Genomic DNA, 15,152 nt, shown 5'->3' on the forward strand with positions numbered 1-15,152 from the left:
GACAAGAAACTAGGGATCTGCAGACTAGGGATTCCCACATACCTAACCCCTCCCAATCTTTTAGTTCAATGTTCCAAACTATTGACTTCTGAGGCAAGATGAAGTGTTCCTTTTTCGACACAGGTGGTCACTAAACAATTTGGGAAACAGCTGTACAGCTGTACACCCTTCAAGTCAGATGAGTAGTTATGGGCCAAGGTAACTGCTGCACAAGAGGCAGTGTATTTGCTTTGAATATCTCAAGAAGCACACAGAGCACGCATCTGGGTTACAAAAGCCCTTTTATAAAGCCATTTTAAAACAAAACAAACCAAAAGGTTTATAAAAGAAAAAGATACAGAAAATAACTTGCTTCATATGTCCCCCAAAAGAGAAAAAAATAAAGGGGACAATGCCGACATGCTCAACAATAAGGATTCTTTTCCTTTTTTTTCCTTTCCTTTTTTTTTTTTTTTAATACAAAATACAAGCAAAGGATACACGCACTTAAAACGAAGTTCAGAAGACAGCAGTCCTGGAAATCCTCCAATCAGAGCAAAGCAAGAGTTTCTTTTTGTTTATGTAGATACATACAGACTGAGAGATGTGAAAATGAAGAATCACATTAGACCATCACATGATTCTACCAATGCATGTTGCATCTGTAATTCACAAACATGGTCAACAAAAACATGTTCACTTCAACTTTAATTTAAATTAAAGAAAAAACTTTAAATAAAGTGGTTACATTCACACTTTAACTTCCTTAGTACCATGCTGCCTATTCCAGCACTGCTAAGGTATTGCAAGAATGCCCAACCCTCTGATGTCTGATCATATGTCTAGCCACACTGCAACATGAAAAAAAGGGATGCCTGGCTCTCAGCCCACAGCCTAAGATAGGCTAGTTCTCTGACCCTTCCTGCTCAGAACATGAAAGATTAAGGACTAATATCGAGGAAGACTGGGAGTTTTTAGAACTGCAAATGAAGTCTAATAGATGAATCAAGGCAAACAATTACTGAGATTGTGGCTGCTGCATAACCTGGCAAGTCATGCCTTGCAGGAATGAAGCATGTATGCTGCAACATGTTCATGGTAAACTGACTATGTAGAGCTCTTATTTACAGATCTTATAATACTTCCAGAGAAAAAAGGAAAAAAATTCACTAACTTCCAGAAGATAAAGGTTTAATTGCTAGACATTTACAAACACACACTCACACATACCCACACCCACACACTTCAGGATTTTATACATGTTATTTTTAGGGCATGACTGAGTACTATACTCCCCACCCCACCAAAAAAGGAAGAAAAAAAATCCAATTTACCCTCCCCCCAAATCTAGAAAACCCTCCCTCACCCGATATACAAAGTGTCTGCACAACTGTGGTGCTCTACAGCCATATAGAGCATGCTCAAACAGATGTCACTGGTTCAGTTACTCATTGGCATGGCAACAGATAGGCATATGGGACCCCTCCCCATAGTGGTTATTACAATCAGCACCACTGTTAATTAGGCTTTAAACAAAAGTATAATGCATGGATTTGATATTCAGAATCATGTATTTTGTTCTCTAAGACAAAAGGAAAATGAGAGTGAAATAGGAACATGGCTACTGACAGCTTGACATCCCGATACTCAAAAAACAACGAACTCCCCATTATCAAGTAACTTGGCAGCTTCCTCCAGAGGGAAAAAGTGACAATACTCCACCCTCAAGAGCAACCAGTGGCTTTAACTTTCCCTACCCCCTAGCAGAAAGCCTGCACTGCTTGTTTTGACCTCTATCTACATACCATGAGGAGCCTACCTTGGGATTTTTCCTACCCATTCACAGGCGGGAATTTTTTTTTGTGAACTTCTGATGCTACAGGTAAAGAGAACTGTTCTAACAGGCACTCACTCCACAACACCAACAAGGCTTTCTGTTGCTTCTAAATTCTGCTCTTGTAGCAGCCCTAAACCTGAGTTTGTTTACATGATTCTCCTCTCTCAACCTGTAGGCCAAAACTCCACTCATCACCTGCAGTTCATAAAAATAAAAACCTATCTTAAAAAAGTGTCACCTGTCATGGTGGCATTATTCCCAGCAGTGTTAAGAGTGGAAGGGGTAGGAGGTCTCCCAGCCAGGCTACATAGTAAAACCATGCTTAAAAGAAAAAGTCAAGCTTAGCTGACTATATCTATTAAAAATCTTACTAGATTATAACCTCAAAATCCATTACTGATTGGTTATCTGGAAGAAAATGATATTTGAAACAGTACCAAATAGAAAACTGAAATAAAACTTGTTCTGAAAAAAAACAAACAAATACGAGTTTAAATGAAGCAGCCTGGGGTACACAAAATGCTGTTTTGTTTTCTAAAGAAAAGGCATTTGTAGAGGATTCTCTTACCACTCTAGAAGAAATATCCTACCATTAGTTTTTAAGGTTAATTCTGAGTGGGAGGTATTTAAAATATATCCTTTGGGTCCCCTCTCCAAATCTATTTGAGGTGGAGGGTTAAAAGCAGCAGTAAGTACCACTGGGTGAGACAGAGGCTACCATTTCTGGCTGCGAAAGAGAAAGGCTTTAAAAAGAGCCTCAAGAGAACTAGAATGTAGTGTTAGTCAGCAGAGCTGCTGTAATCTGTTGGAGGTAAACCCAGAAGAGGTTAGGTAACAGACAAGCACCTTCAAATGAACATCCCCATTTCCTGAGCACTGCAAAGCAAGACAGTGAATACATTGCCACCTTACTATAGGCACACAGGGGAGAGAGAGGAAAAAAAAAAGGAGGACAGACAGTAAGCCATGGAGATGCAAAGGGCCAGTCATTAAGGGCTTATAGCTGTGACCTATCCAGATGTCTGCATTAGACCTAACTGCTAAGCACCTGTTTCCAGTTGAGTCACATTAAATGTCTTCCTATTTGCATGCATGATTTGAAGGAAGACCAGTGTTACAAACTAAAACAGTGAAAGCAAAGGTCATTCAGCGCCTGTGTGCTCACTTGAGAACCAATCAACCTAATCAGCCTGTGATTAGAAAATATACTTTTCAATCAAACTAATTAGCTAAACGAGAAGCCCAACAGACACAAGTAATCTACAAGACAGTATTGTTTCTCAATTATAGGTAGATAAAATCAAAGATGTTAGTGCAGATTAATATACTAAAGAGACTTTAAAAATTGAGGCTAAAGTTGAAAGAGACCCTATTCACAAATTTTCATGAAACATAACCTAAGAAAAGCCCAAATATCACTAGGAATGTAAGACTGAGTTGTAAACCCCTAAAAGGGAGAGATGCCTGGTGGAAACGATGGTGAGTCTCCTCTTTGCTTAAGGATGGGTACCTGAGCAAGCCCACTAAAGCAAACAGATTATATGTAATACCTCACTACACAGCTCACAACTACTCTATTACACAATACAATAATGCAACTGTTTATGTTCAAGTCTCTATTTTTGGCCATATTTAATACTCATTTATTAACAGTGCAGGGTTGAAATGACTCTCTGCTACTGGGTGTTTTATTTATTTATTTTATTTATTTTAAAGCAGATCTAAGAATGTTCTTTAAAGTGTCTTAAAAACCCGAGTAAAAATATTTCTTAAATAACCCTTTGTCCTAAGAATACCTATAAGAAAATGACATTGTCTGAGACAAACATGTCACTTAAAAAACACAAAAGCAGAATACTGAAGGAGCAAATTTAGCTTAAGTGCAGAAAAATATACAGAAATTAATTCCACTAAATCTTTAATTTAGTAGCGTAATAGGACCCCTAAGTTTTGCTTCTATTGGTGCATGGGATCTGACTGTGGAGATCTATGTCCTGACGCTCTGTTAAAGTGTCTAGACTGTTATCAGTGGCACATCGGCACCCTAAAATACAGTTCACTCATCCTGTTGAGGCTCAGGCTCTTGCTGTGAGAAACAAGAACAGAAAGGAAGGGTCAGAACAAGTAGTAAAACAATTCCACAGGAAGGAAGCAGCATTTAACACACACTCCCATGCTGTCAGTAATGAAAACAGTATTCCACGGTTGAACTGCAAGATTCTGAAGTAGCAGGACAAAGTTGTGAGATGTATATCATAGTATGCTACTATGAAGAAAAGATTTAAATATCAAAAGGAAATCAATTCTATCCCCAAACAAAACCGACAAGGTTCATGGGCCCTTGAAAACACATTTATAACATAAAAGAACTCCAATTACCTGTATTTATAAAAGATGAATCTCAATCCTTTGTATCTGAGCTTCACATTAACTCAAAACTTTATTTGCTTAAAACTCTAACATCATCAGCCTGTGAAGAAATGTTCCATGAGGTGTACACTCATCTTGTCATCCAAATTCTAGAGAATCTGTTTAATTTTCTGATCATTGGAAAACTCTATCCAAAAAACAGGATATATATATATATCTCACCAATCAATGAAAACATGAATGAAATACGAAATTAAAAATGATTTTGGCTTCTGGTGGCCCATTTTTAAAAAGGACTGTTATTGAGACAAAAGAACCACTGGCTCTTGAGTCTCTTTGAGAATAACATAGTACAAAATAAGAAAGCCCACATTTTCAGAAAAGCTCCAGGAAGCGTATTCCCTCCACACCCAGGAGATAATGTGAGTAGTCTGAGTTAACAGCCCAGAATTCATGTTCACCTCCCAACTGCCTCATCAGTTAAGTTTAGAGTCATGATTCTTTGACACGTACAGTTTAGACATGTAAGCTCATGTTAAATGATAACTGGTCTGTGAAAAGTACAGGAAAAGAAAGAACAATAATTTTCAACTAAAACCTTTCTAGTTTTTTTTGATTACTGTTTAAGTTGCTATTCTTTAGCAAAAAGCAAAGTTTCCATACCGTCCATCTCAAATCTTACTGCTTTACAGCCGTGGGATTCTTAACCTCCATTAAAAATACAAAGATGAAGCAGTCAACCCAGTGATTGACATGGCTTTCATTGGGAGAAGGGGAAGAAGGGATTGGCAAAGAAAAAAGACCATTAGACAAAATGGCAACTTAAACATTTCAACATACAATAGTTTTGAGAGTGAGATAAATATAGAGATAGATATAGAAAGAAACAATATTTTAGACAAATGAAATAGCACTGAAAGCCCATGAGTCAAGCCACAGCCCAAATCGTGTCCTACGTAGGTTTCCTTTTTTGTTTTTTGAATAAAATCTCTTCCCAAACATCACTTTTAATCTTCCCCAGATGGGGCTTCATCTTCAGACCCTTCATCTCCAGACTTCTCAAGTGGGGGGCTTGCAGAAGTCTTCTTTTCTGGAGGGCTTTCTGCTTCCTCATCCTCTTCTTTGGGAGAAGGAGTTTTATCCTTTGATGCCTTTGAAGCTGTGGGGCGACCCACTTTTCCTTTGCCTTTCACTGGACTTGGCGTCACTGAAATACAGAAAGTAACAATTTGGAGACAGGAAAAAAATGCCATTGAAAAAATTAAGCTACAGGAGATACAGAGAGAGAGAGAGAGAGAGAGAGAGAGAGAGAGAGAGAGAGAGAGAGAGAGAGAGAGAGAGAGAGAGAGAGAGGGCTCAGCAGTTAGTTCAATTCGCAGCAGCCTCATGAAGACTTACAACTGCTTATAACTCCAACAACACAACACCTTCACACACATATATATGCATGCAGGCAAACACACCAATGCACACAAAATAAAAGTAAGGAAAGTATTAAAAACAGCTACAAAAAGCCTGTAAGTATAAAAAAAAAATAATCCCACCTCACTAAGAAACAGAGTCCATACAGAAAAATATATTACTCCTAAAGAGGATAATATAACATTCAGAGCAGAAACTGGAACCAAATAGTTTCTGGACTTCCATCATCCTCTATAGTATGAAAAGTTTAAAACAAGAAATTCACAAATTATGTCTGCCAGAATAAAGCAAATCTAGACTTCTAATTTAACAAACTAGCTCCAACTAGGAAAGTACCTGGCAGAACCCTTGAAAACTCAGAAGATAAATAATAACAACAATAGATAATAACAACAGTGGTTTTGTTTCTGTCAGCATTGTTTTACCCTGCCAGAACAGAGAGCCTTCCCTCACTGCTGGGACCAACCTCAAAGCAGTCAGCACTATGAGCACAGTGAGGAACACTATGCCTGACAGCCTAGCTCACAGGCTCTTTTTTTCTTCTTTTGAATATTCATTTTTATGCACACTGGTACTTTGTAGCATACCAATATGAAGGTTACAGACAGTTGTGAGCTGCCATGTGAGTGCTGGGAATTGATCCCAAGTCCTCTGGAAGAACAGTCAGTGCTCTTAATCACTGAGCCATTTTGTCAGCCCATTCTTTTTATTTTTTTTCAAGATTTATTATTTTTAATTGTGTATGTGTTTGCCTGTGTGTAGGTATGCACATGTGTGCAGGTGCCTAAAGTAGCCAGCAGTGGCAGCTGGGGTCACAGGTAGCTATTAGCCTCACGATGTTGCTGCAGAACTGAACTTAGCTTCTCTGGAAAACCAGTCATCATCTTAATCACCAAGCCATCTCTCCAGTAGTCTTGAAGGGACCAAAGACACATGTAAAAGCCCTTTGGGTTTCTATCAAATACAAGGCCAATGCTGAGGCCTAATGAAGAATCTGTGTTGAGAAAGTTTAGTCCTTAAAAATTTTAAAGGCAGAAATGTGTTTCTACTTTCATGGGCCTCACCTGTAGCCTTTAGTCTAGGTTTGGGCATTTTCTTTTCTTTTCTCTCAGGTTTGGACTTCTTAACCATCTTTTTGTTTTTCTTTTTTGAACTGCCATAATCACTATCATCATCGTCTTCCATTAGGAAATCTTCATCGCTGCCAGAATCTTCTGAGAGGAAAGAAGAATTTCAACGTCCAACTTAAATGTACACATCCTTCCAAGTGAACAAAGGGAAAGAGTGCTGAGAAAGACTGGATTCAACAAGGAGTTATAATACCAACTTGGCTGGAGCTGCCCTTGGCCCAGTGTAGAATGGATAGGTATGGTATGGACACAAATATCTTAGAGTAGGAAAAAAAAAATCCTTTTGATTCAGGATTGGATAGATTTACTGGGTTAAAGGTATGTTCCATCACACCCAGCCACACAGTTCTATCTTTTAACAGGTAGCATCTGCCTGATGCAAGGGACTGGATGCAAACATTTAGTATCTCAGAAAATATCAAAATAATCTATAATTGCAAATAAGGACCGGAACTGGAGATGAAGCTCAATTGACCGAGTACTTGCCTAGCGTGCACAAAGCTCTGGGTTAGAGCCTCACTTCTCCATAAAACTGGGAGAGGTAGTACAGGCAGATCAGTTAGTTCAAGGTCATCCTCAGCTACACAACTGAGGTCAACATGGGCTACAGGAGAGCCCACCTAGACAAACGACTAAACAGTGGGTAACTGTACATACTCTCCTGGAAAGGTGTCTCATCGTCATCTTCTGGCTCTTCCTCACTGCCAACATCTTCCAAGAGCATCTCTCGCTGCTTAGAAGCTGCTTTGGATGCTGCCTGTCGTTGCTGGCGTACATTTTTATGATCATCTTTTTCATCTTCACTGTCATCTGCAATATTAAAAGTTACTGTGATACAACAATCAAAATATTTCACATCTGCATACAGAGGATATAACAGCAGCTTAACTTCATTTAGAAAGGAATAAAACCCATCCTTAAAAATTCCTTAAAGTAGCCAGGTGGGGGCACATGCCTTTAATCCCAGCATTTGCCACTGCTTCCACCCAGAGGCAGAGGTCGTCTGGTCCCAAGTTGTTACTGAGGGCCATGTTTGGGTCTATGTAGCTGGGATCTGTGTACTGTGTCACCTCAGTGGGCCTTAGCAATCACTGGAGATAAAATCAAAAGGCCATAATGAGTCAGCTCGGCCCTTTATTGACCCTATAAGAGCTGGCCCCTGCAGTCAGGAGAGATGGCTGCACCCCTGTAAGGGTGAACTGAAACTGAGGGCATAGATAAAGGGGAGTGGACTTCTGTCCCCTCACCTGAGGCTAGTGGCCCCAGTGACCTGGACTGACCAGCTCAGCTGCCACCCAGGCCCACACCTGGACCTTGGGCTGGCCCACCTTAACATCTACTCCCCACCCCTCGCCCGCGGACCTGCTGAAGTAGGTGAAGGGACTGGTCCTGCAGAATACCCACAGGATCTCTAAGAGTTGATGCAGACATAGAGGTCTAAGAGAAGTTCTGGTGAGGACCCAGTGGTGATGGTGTATTAGAAATCATCTTGAACCAGACAATGACTCATTGCAATGAACATTGGCTAGTAAAGCTGATAGGACAAATGATGTGGGATTCCCCTCTGTATGCTGTGAATACCACTTGGGGCTAATAAAGTAACTGCCTCGGCCTGTTGATAGAGCAGAACTTAGGTAGGTGGGGAAAAACTAAACTGAATGCTGGGAGAAAGGAGGTAGAGTCAGAGAGAGAAAGCCATATAGCCCCACCGGAGATAGACACAGAACTTTTCCCGGTAAGCCACAGCCTCATGGCAATACACAAATTAATGAAAATGGGTTAAATTAATATGTAAGAGCTAGTCATTAAGAAGATAGAGCTAGGGCTGGAGAGATGGCTCAGCGGTTAAGAGCATTGCCTGCTCTTCCAAAGGTCCTGAGTTCAACTCCCAGCAACCACATGGTGGCTCACAACCATCTGTAATGAGGTCTGGTGCCCTCTTCTGGCCTTCAGGCATACACGCAGAAAGAATATTGTATACATAATAAATAAATAAATAAATAAATAAATAAATAAATAAATAAATAAATAAATAAAAGAAGATAGAGCTAATAGGCCAAGCAATGTTTTAAGTAACATAGTTTCTGTTGATTATTTGGGGCTAAGCAGCTGGGAACCAACAAATGGCCTCCTCCTACAACAGACAAAAGGCCATACTATATGCAGATTGAGACCCCCAACACCACCAGAACAAATGAGGATATGTTGGCAAGGCAAGAAATTAAGAGAAGCAAAGGGGTTTGTTGCTGTTTTATATTTTCATTGAGGGGCATTGCAGGGATGAGAGGAGGATATAGAGGAACCGGGAGGTGAAAGGAATTGGGATGCATGATATGAAACCTCAAAGAATCAATAAAGGAGCTAAAAAGAAAATAATCCCGCAAAATATAGAGTGCTAATGTTAAAAATAAACTTTAAATGTACTTTTGATACAGAGACCTGCTGGCTTTTATCATCATGCCTGGCACAGGCACGTTTTTTTTTTTTTTTTAATTTTTCGAGACAGGGTTTCTCTGTGGCTTTTGGTTCCTGTCCTGGAACTAGCTCTGTAGACCAGGCTGACCTCGAACTCAGAGATCCGCCGAGTGCTGGGATTAAAGGCGTGCGCCACCACCACCCTGCGGCATGTAGTTTTTTAAAACTACAAAGCTGAATTAAACTATGAACACTTAAATTTATAATTGTTTAATCCTAAAATTATCAGTTACACGCTAACCTATGTTTACTGATTTTTAGAAGCCAAAGTGGGAAAAAAAATCTTAAAATAGAAGTGGGGGGCTGGAGAGATGGCTCAGAGGTTAAGAGCATTGCCTGCTCTACCAAAGGTCCTGAGTTCAATTCCCAGCAACCACATGGTGGCTCACAACCATCTGTAATGGGGTCTGGTGCCCTCTTCTGGCATGCAGACATACACACAGACAGAATATTGTATACATAATAAATAAGTAAGTATTAAAAAAAAGAAACGGTAAGGAGGCCTTCCAATTATCTCTATCCTAAGATAAAAAACACAAACAATAATGCTAAATTATTCCTCCTTACAATGGATTGGGTGACCTTTTCAATTTAGAGACAGGCAGGGAAAATTTTTAGAAGTACATTTAGATGAGCTAAAGATCCAAGGCCAAGCTTATAAAAATTATTCTCATATACTACAATAAATTAATTGCTTTATCAATAGTTATTTAGTCAGGTAATTAAAGGCCAAGTTGCTAGCCTACCAGCTCTAGACTAAGCTTGATTTTGCCGGTCTCTACTTACAGCTCTTTACTGAACTTTTAGGCTTCCCTAAAGGTTTAGCTGTCATACTTCTTCTAAAACAGTTCCTGAAGCCTTGCATGGCCCATGTTTTTATTCTGGGGGGAAAAAAAAAAAAGTCCAGGCAGTGTGGCACCTGACAGCCAAGGCTACACAAAGAAATCTTGTCTAGAAATGCTAAAAACAAAAAACCCCAAAACATAGCACCTTTTATTCTTTGAGTATAAAAATATACATGAGATACATTTGGTTCCATCTATTCCCTACTACTCAACTCTACCTCCCCTGGTTCACTCCCAACACATATCCATCCTAATTTCATGGTGTGCATGTGTTAATAAACCAGTAAGACCAATAAGTGCTATTCTTACATGAAGTATATGAATGGGTGTGAGGCTTTCTAATAGACCATGGACAACCTACCAGTGGCCAATTTCTAGTAACTATTAACTGTCAAAGAGTTCCTCAACTATGGTTGGGGCCTCTCCCCTTTGTGGTCAATATTTACTATTTCTAGTGCCAGATCTCATCTAGAGACAATTAGAGAATAAAGTTAACTATGGTAGAGCCTAAACTAAACCGAGTTGGCATGAGTTGTGCTTAATACAAGTACAGAGTCATGCATCTTGGAAGTATTAAAAATCTTAATAAAGAAATTTAAATTAGGGCTCACAAAGCAAATGAATGCCAAAGCACATTACATTATTTAATATAGATAGTACAATTTAAGTAGTAGGGAACATGTCAATAGTTAATTTAGCAGACTGTTGTCTACCTTTTATACTTTTCTTCAACAGCAGTCATGAAAAGGGACATTCAAGAAGACAAAGGAGGCATACTGGTTAAAAAATTAAAGTAGCCAGAAGCAATAAGGAATATAGAAAACTGTAAGCCACCAGACATAAGTGCTGGGAACTAAACTCAGGTTCTCTGTAAAAGCAGCCAGCACACTATATAACTGCTGAGCCATCTCTCGTCTTTCTATCATTTTTTTTTCCTTTTTTCTTTTTTTTTTGTTTTTCGAGACAGGGTTTCTCTGTGGTTTTGGAGCCTGTCCTGGAACTAGCTCTTGTAGACCAGGCTGGTCTCGAACTCACAGAGATCCGCCTGCCTCTGCCTCCCGAGTGCTGGGATTAAAGTCGCGCGCCACCACTGCCCGGCTCCAGTTGTATCTCTTAAGAGTTTGAGGCCAGCCTCAAATAATGAGTTCCAGAACAGCCACATTCACATAGTGAAACCCTGTTTCAAACAACTAAGTAAAATATTTTTTTAAGAGAAATATTTTTTTTAAAGAATTTTTTAAATTTATTATGTGTACAGTATTCTCAGTATTCTGTCTGCATGTATGCCTGCAGGCCAGAAGAGGGCACCAGATCTCATTACAGATGGTTGTGAGCCACCATTTGGTTGCTGGGAATTGAACTCAGGACCTTTGGAAGAGCCATCTCTCCAGCCCCAAGTAAAATATTTTTAAAGATAGTTTCATTTTATTTTTTTTTTATGTGAATTGGTGTTTTGCCTACATGTATGTCTGTATGAGGGTGTCAGGTTTCCTGGAACTGGAGTCATGAACAGATGTAAGGCACCAATGTATGTGTTGGGAATTGAACCCTGGTCCTCTGGAAGAGCGGCTAATGCTCTTAGCCACTGTGCCATCTCGAAAGCCTCCAAAATAAAAAGGTTTTAACCTCAATTTTTGCATGAAAATAACCTGTAGATACTTAAAAAAAAAAAAAAAGCCATAAAGAAGGAGAGTAAGGTTTACCTGGGGGAAGATAGAAACAGTCTTATAATTCCAGTACTTGAACTCAGAGATTCGCCTGCTTCTACCTCCCGATTGCTGGGATTAATAAAGGTGTGCGCCACCACTGCCCGGCCCCCAAAACTTCTTAATAAACGAAGAGTATGTAAATTATTCCTACTGCAGTAAACATAGTTTACCTGCTGAGTGAGAATCATCCTTCTTAGTCTTCACATCTTTTTCTTCTGAGTCTTCACTGTAAGGAAAAAACAAATAGAAAATACTTGTTAAGACTTAGATCAAAGATCAATGGGCAGAGTAACTACACTTATAATTCTAGTAGTAAGGATGTTCAGACAAGAGGACTGACATCAATCAGTTCCCACCCATCGTAGGCTACGTAGTCTATTTTAGGTCTGCCTGAACTAAAGAACAGGACCCTAAGCTGGGTGTAGTGGGTTTGATCCCAGCACTTGGTTGGCAGAGGCAGGAGGATCTCTTTGACTTCATAGCCAGCGTGATCTACAGGGTGAGTTCTAGGACACCCACAGCTTGTTAAACAGAGAAATCCTGTCTCAAAAAAACCAAAAAGTTCAAACAAAGATGCTAAGGAATGAAACTGCTTCATTATTATCTTCAGGGATGCTAGTGAATAGATATGATTGTACTCCTCATGGAAAAATAAACTGAGTCCCAAGACTCAACCAGAAAGGGAGTTAAGTATCTTGAACAAACAAAAACTATTTGGTAAATGAATACATTTATATTAACATTCTTTTTTCAGACAGGGTTTCTTTGTGTAGCTTTACAGCCTATCCTGGAACCCACTCCAGGCTGGCCTCGAACTATGAGATCTACCTCCTGTCTCTGCCTCCCAAGTGCTGGAATTAAAGGCGTGCACCACCACTGCCTGGTGTTTAATATCCTAAGAGTATTTTCTTTTAAAATTATTATCTCATGTGTATGGATACTTTGTCTGCACTTGTTTGTGCACCAAATATGTGCCTGGTGCCCATCAAGACCAGAAGATGTCATTGGATCCCCTGAACCTAGGATTACATACAGTAACAAGCTGCTATGTGGATACCAGGAATGGACAGTGGGTATTCTAGAAGAACAGCCAGTGCTCTTAACCACTGAGTCATTTCTCCAGCCTCCATGAGTCTTAGACTGATGGTTAAAAGTGGAGTCTGAGGTCCACCAGGTATGGTTTCAAAATCTGCTGGTCGAATTGCTTGTTAACCTCCTGCTTCATTCACTGAACCCCTCAACCTAATAGAAGTGTTATGAGAACTGACAATGTACATAAAGCACAATACAGCCTGACACTAATATTCTTTCTTCTCCTTCTTCATCATCATGTCTTAAAGTTCATCACCACCATCCTCATCAAGTCTTAAAGTTATATACTAAGAAATGTGTGTGTTCACTTTGAAAACCAGGAGAAAAATTCCATCATCCTTTTCTCAATGTAGTTATGTTACGGTTAAATTGCAATTTATGTGAACACATTTGTAAAACTAAGGGGAAAAGTTTGGAGATGAATAGCTCAGTTGCAGAATGTTCGCCCAGCACAAGTAAGGTCCTGGATCCATTCTTAGTACAAGAAAAAATAAATTAAAAAATTAAAAGGAGAGGCAAAGTATGATTACTTGATGAGAGTAAAATTTAACAGGGTTCAAAGCTTAGAATTCCACAAGGTTTATTATGGTTCTGCTATTGATCACCACAATGAAGTGTCAATACCAACTTTAGATAACAAATTACAAACTTAAAACATTCTTTTGGCTCATGCTCTTAAAAGATTTCCTGGATGGAGATCACTTCCTGTTCAGACCAAGTTTCTTCTGGAGAAGAGGCTGACCCACAAGCCTAGAAGCATGGCCTACACGGTATGAACACAGACTGCATATAGAAGCTTCACCCAGTTAAGAGCTCACAGATTGCCTTCATTTTGGAGCTCTGACACTGTAACTAGGAAGATAAAAACAATGATGCCTCCTACCTGTCTTCCTGTGAATTCTTTCCAGATCGCCTTTTATTTTTAGCTTCGCGGGGAGATGACCGAATTTTCTTAGCAGGAGGGCCTGAATCTCTTCCATAATCTTCATCTAAACAAGCAATTTTTCAAATTTGGTTAATTAGATTATGGTGTTTACATGTTGAAATCACGCATTACTCCTCACGCTATTTAAATAAATGGGACCTGATTTCCCTCATGGTTTCTTTAATTAAAGGGGAGAAGGGGAGTTAGAGATGGCTTAGTGGTTAAGAGCACATACTAGTTTGACTCCCAGCACCCATATAGGGCCCCACAACTCTAGTTTCAGAGGATCTAATGCCCTCTTCTGGCCTCTACAAACACCAGGCATGCATGTGGTACACAGATGTACATGAAGGCAAAACAAACAAACAAAAAGTACTCTTAACGCCTTTAACTTCTTTAACGCCTTTAACTTCTTAAGGGTGGTGGCGCACGCCTTTAATCCCAGCACTCGGGAGGCAGAGGCAGGCGGATCTCTGTGAGTTCGAGACCAGCCTGGTCTACAGAGCTAGTTCCAGGACAGGCTCCAAAGCCACAGAGAAACCCTGTCTCGAAAAACCAAAAAGAAAAAAAGAAAAAGAAACAAAAAAGTACTCTTAAAAAAATCGGGGCTTTTGGGCGGTAGTGGTGCATGCCTTTAGTTCCAGCACTTGGGAGGCAGAGGCAGCTGGATCTCTTGTGAGTTCAAGACCAGCCTGGTTTACAAGAGCTAGTTCCAGGACAGGTACCAAAGCTACAGAGAAACCTTGTCTCAAAAAATAAAATAAAAAAATTGGGGCTTTGCCAAGTGCTAATAGCGCACCCCCTTTAATCTCAGCACTTGGGAGGCAGAGGCAGGTGGATCTCTGTGACGATGAGTTCAAGGCTAGCCTGGTCTACAGGAGTTCCAGAACAGGCTCCAAAGTTGCAGAAAAACCCTGTCTTGAAAAATCAAAATAAATAAGTAAATTAAAAAAAAAAAACGGAGCTAGAAATATTTATTATCTAACATGCAGGAGGCTGAGATCTATTTCTCCAGTACCACAAAACAAATAATTAAAAGAGGGCCAGCAAGATGGCTTAGAACTTAAAAGCACTTGGCTGCGCAAGCCTGAAACCTGATTTAGATACCTGGAAGCCATGGTAGGAGAGAACTCACTCCCAAAAGTTTTCTCCTGCTCTTCCTTTGTGCCCACACTCATACATACATATCACACACACATACACACGACTGAAAACTATTTTAATCCCATTTCACATATTATCTAGTTCTTATATACACACCTTACACAGTTACACCATAGCTTGTCATTTAATATCATTTCCATTTAGTTTATGATTTCCCCATGTTTCAACATCTTCATAATTACTTAAAATTATAGTAATAGTTTT

At 39.7% G+C, this 15,152-nt stretch overlaps 1 protein-coding gene across 2 annotated transcripts in view; it reads right to left on the minus strand.

Moving 5' to 3' along the window:
* Positions 1 to 264: 264 nt before the first annotated feature.
* The window catches only part of Nucks1 (nuclear casein kinase and cyclin dependent kinase substrate 1), a 29,092-nt gene continuing 14,204 nt past the window's right edge, over positions 265 to 15,152 (minus strand). Inside the window, exons 3-7 of one of the 2 annotated variants that reach the window (XM_050147691.1) lie at positions 13,743 to 13,848; positions 11,938 to 11,993; positions 7,396 to 7,548; positions 6,673 to 6,819; positions 265 to 5,393 (exon numbers count right to left, since the gene is read on the minus strand). In XM_050147691.1, the coding sequence (XP_050003648.1) occupies positions 5,194 to 5,393; positions 6,673 to 6,819; positions 7,396 to 7,548; positions 11,938 to 11,993; positions 13,743 to 13,848 (662 nt within the window). In that variant the 3' untranslated portion in view covers positions 265 to 5,193. Of the gene's footprint in view, positions 5,394 to 6,672; positions 6,823 to 7,395; positions 7,549 to 11,937; positions 11,994 to 13,742; positions 13,849 to 15,152 lie in introns of both variants that reach the window. The other variant, XM_050147690.1, reaches the window with a different exon arrangement.

This window comes from Alexandromys fortis, unplaced genomic scaffold, assembly GCF_014885135.2.
Source record: "Alexandromys fortis isolate MF-2015 unplaced genomic scaffold, M_Fortis_MF-2015_v1.1 scaffold_58, whole genome shotgun sequence".
Classification (NCBI taxonomy): Eukaryota; Metazoa; Chordata; class Mammalia; order Rodentia; family Cricetidae; genus Alexandromys; species Alexandromys fortis.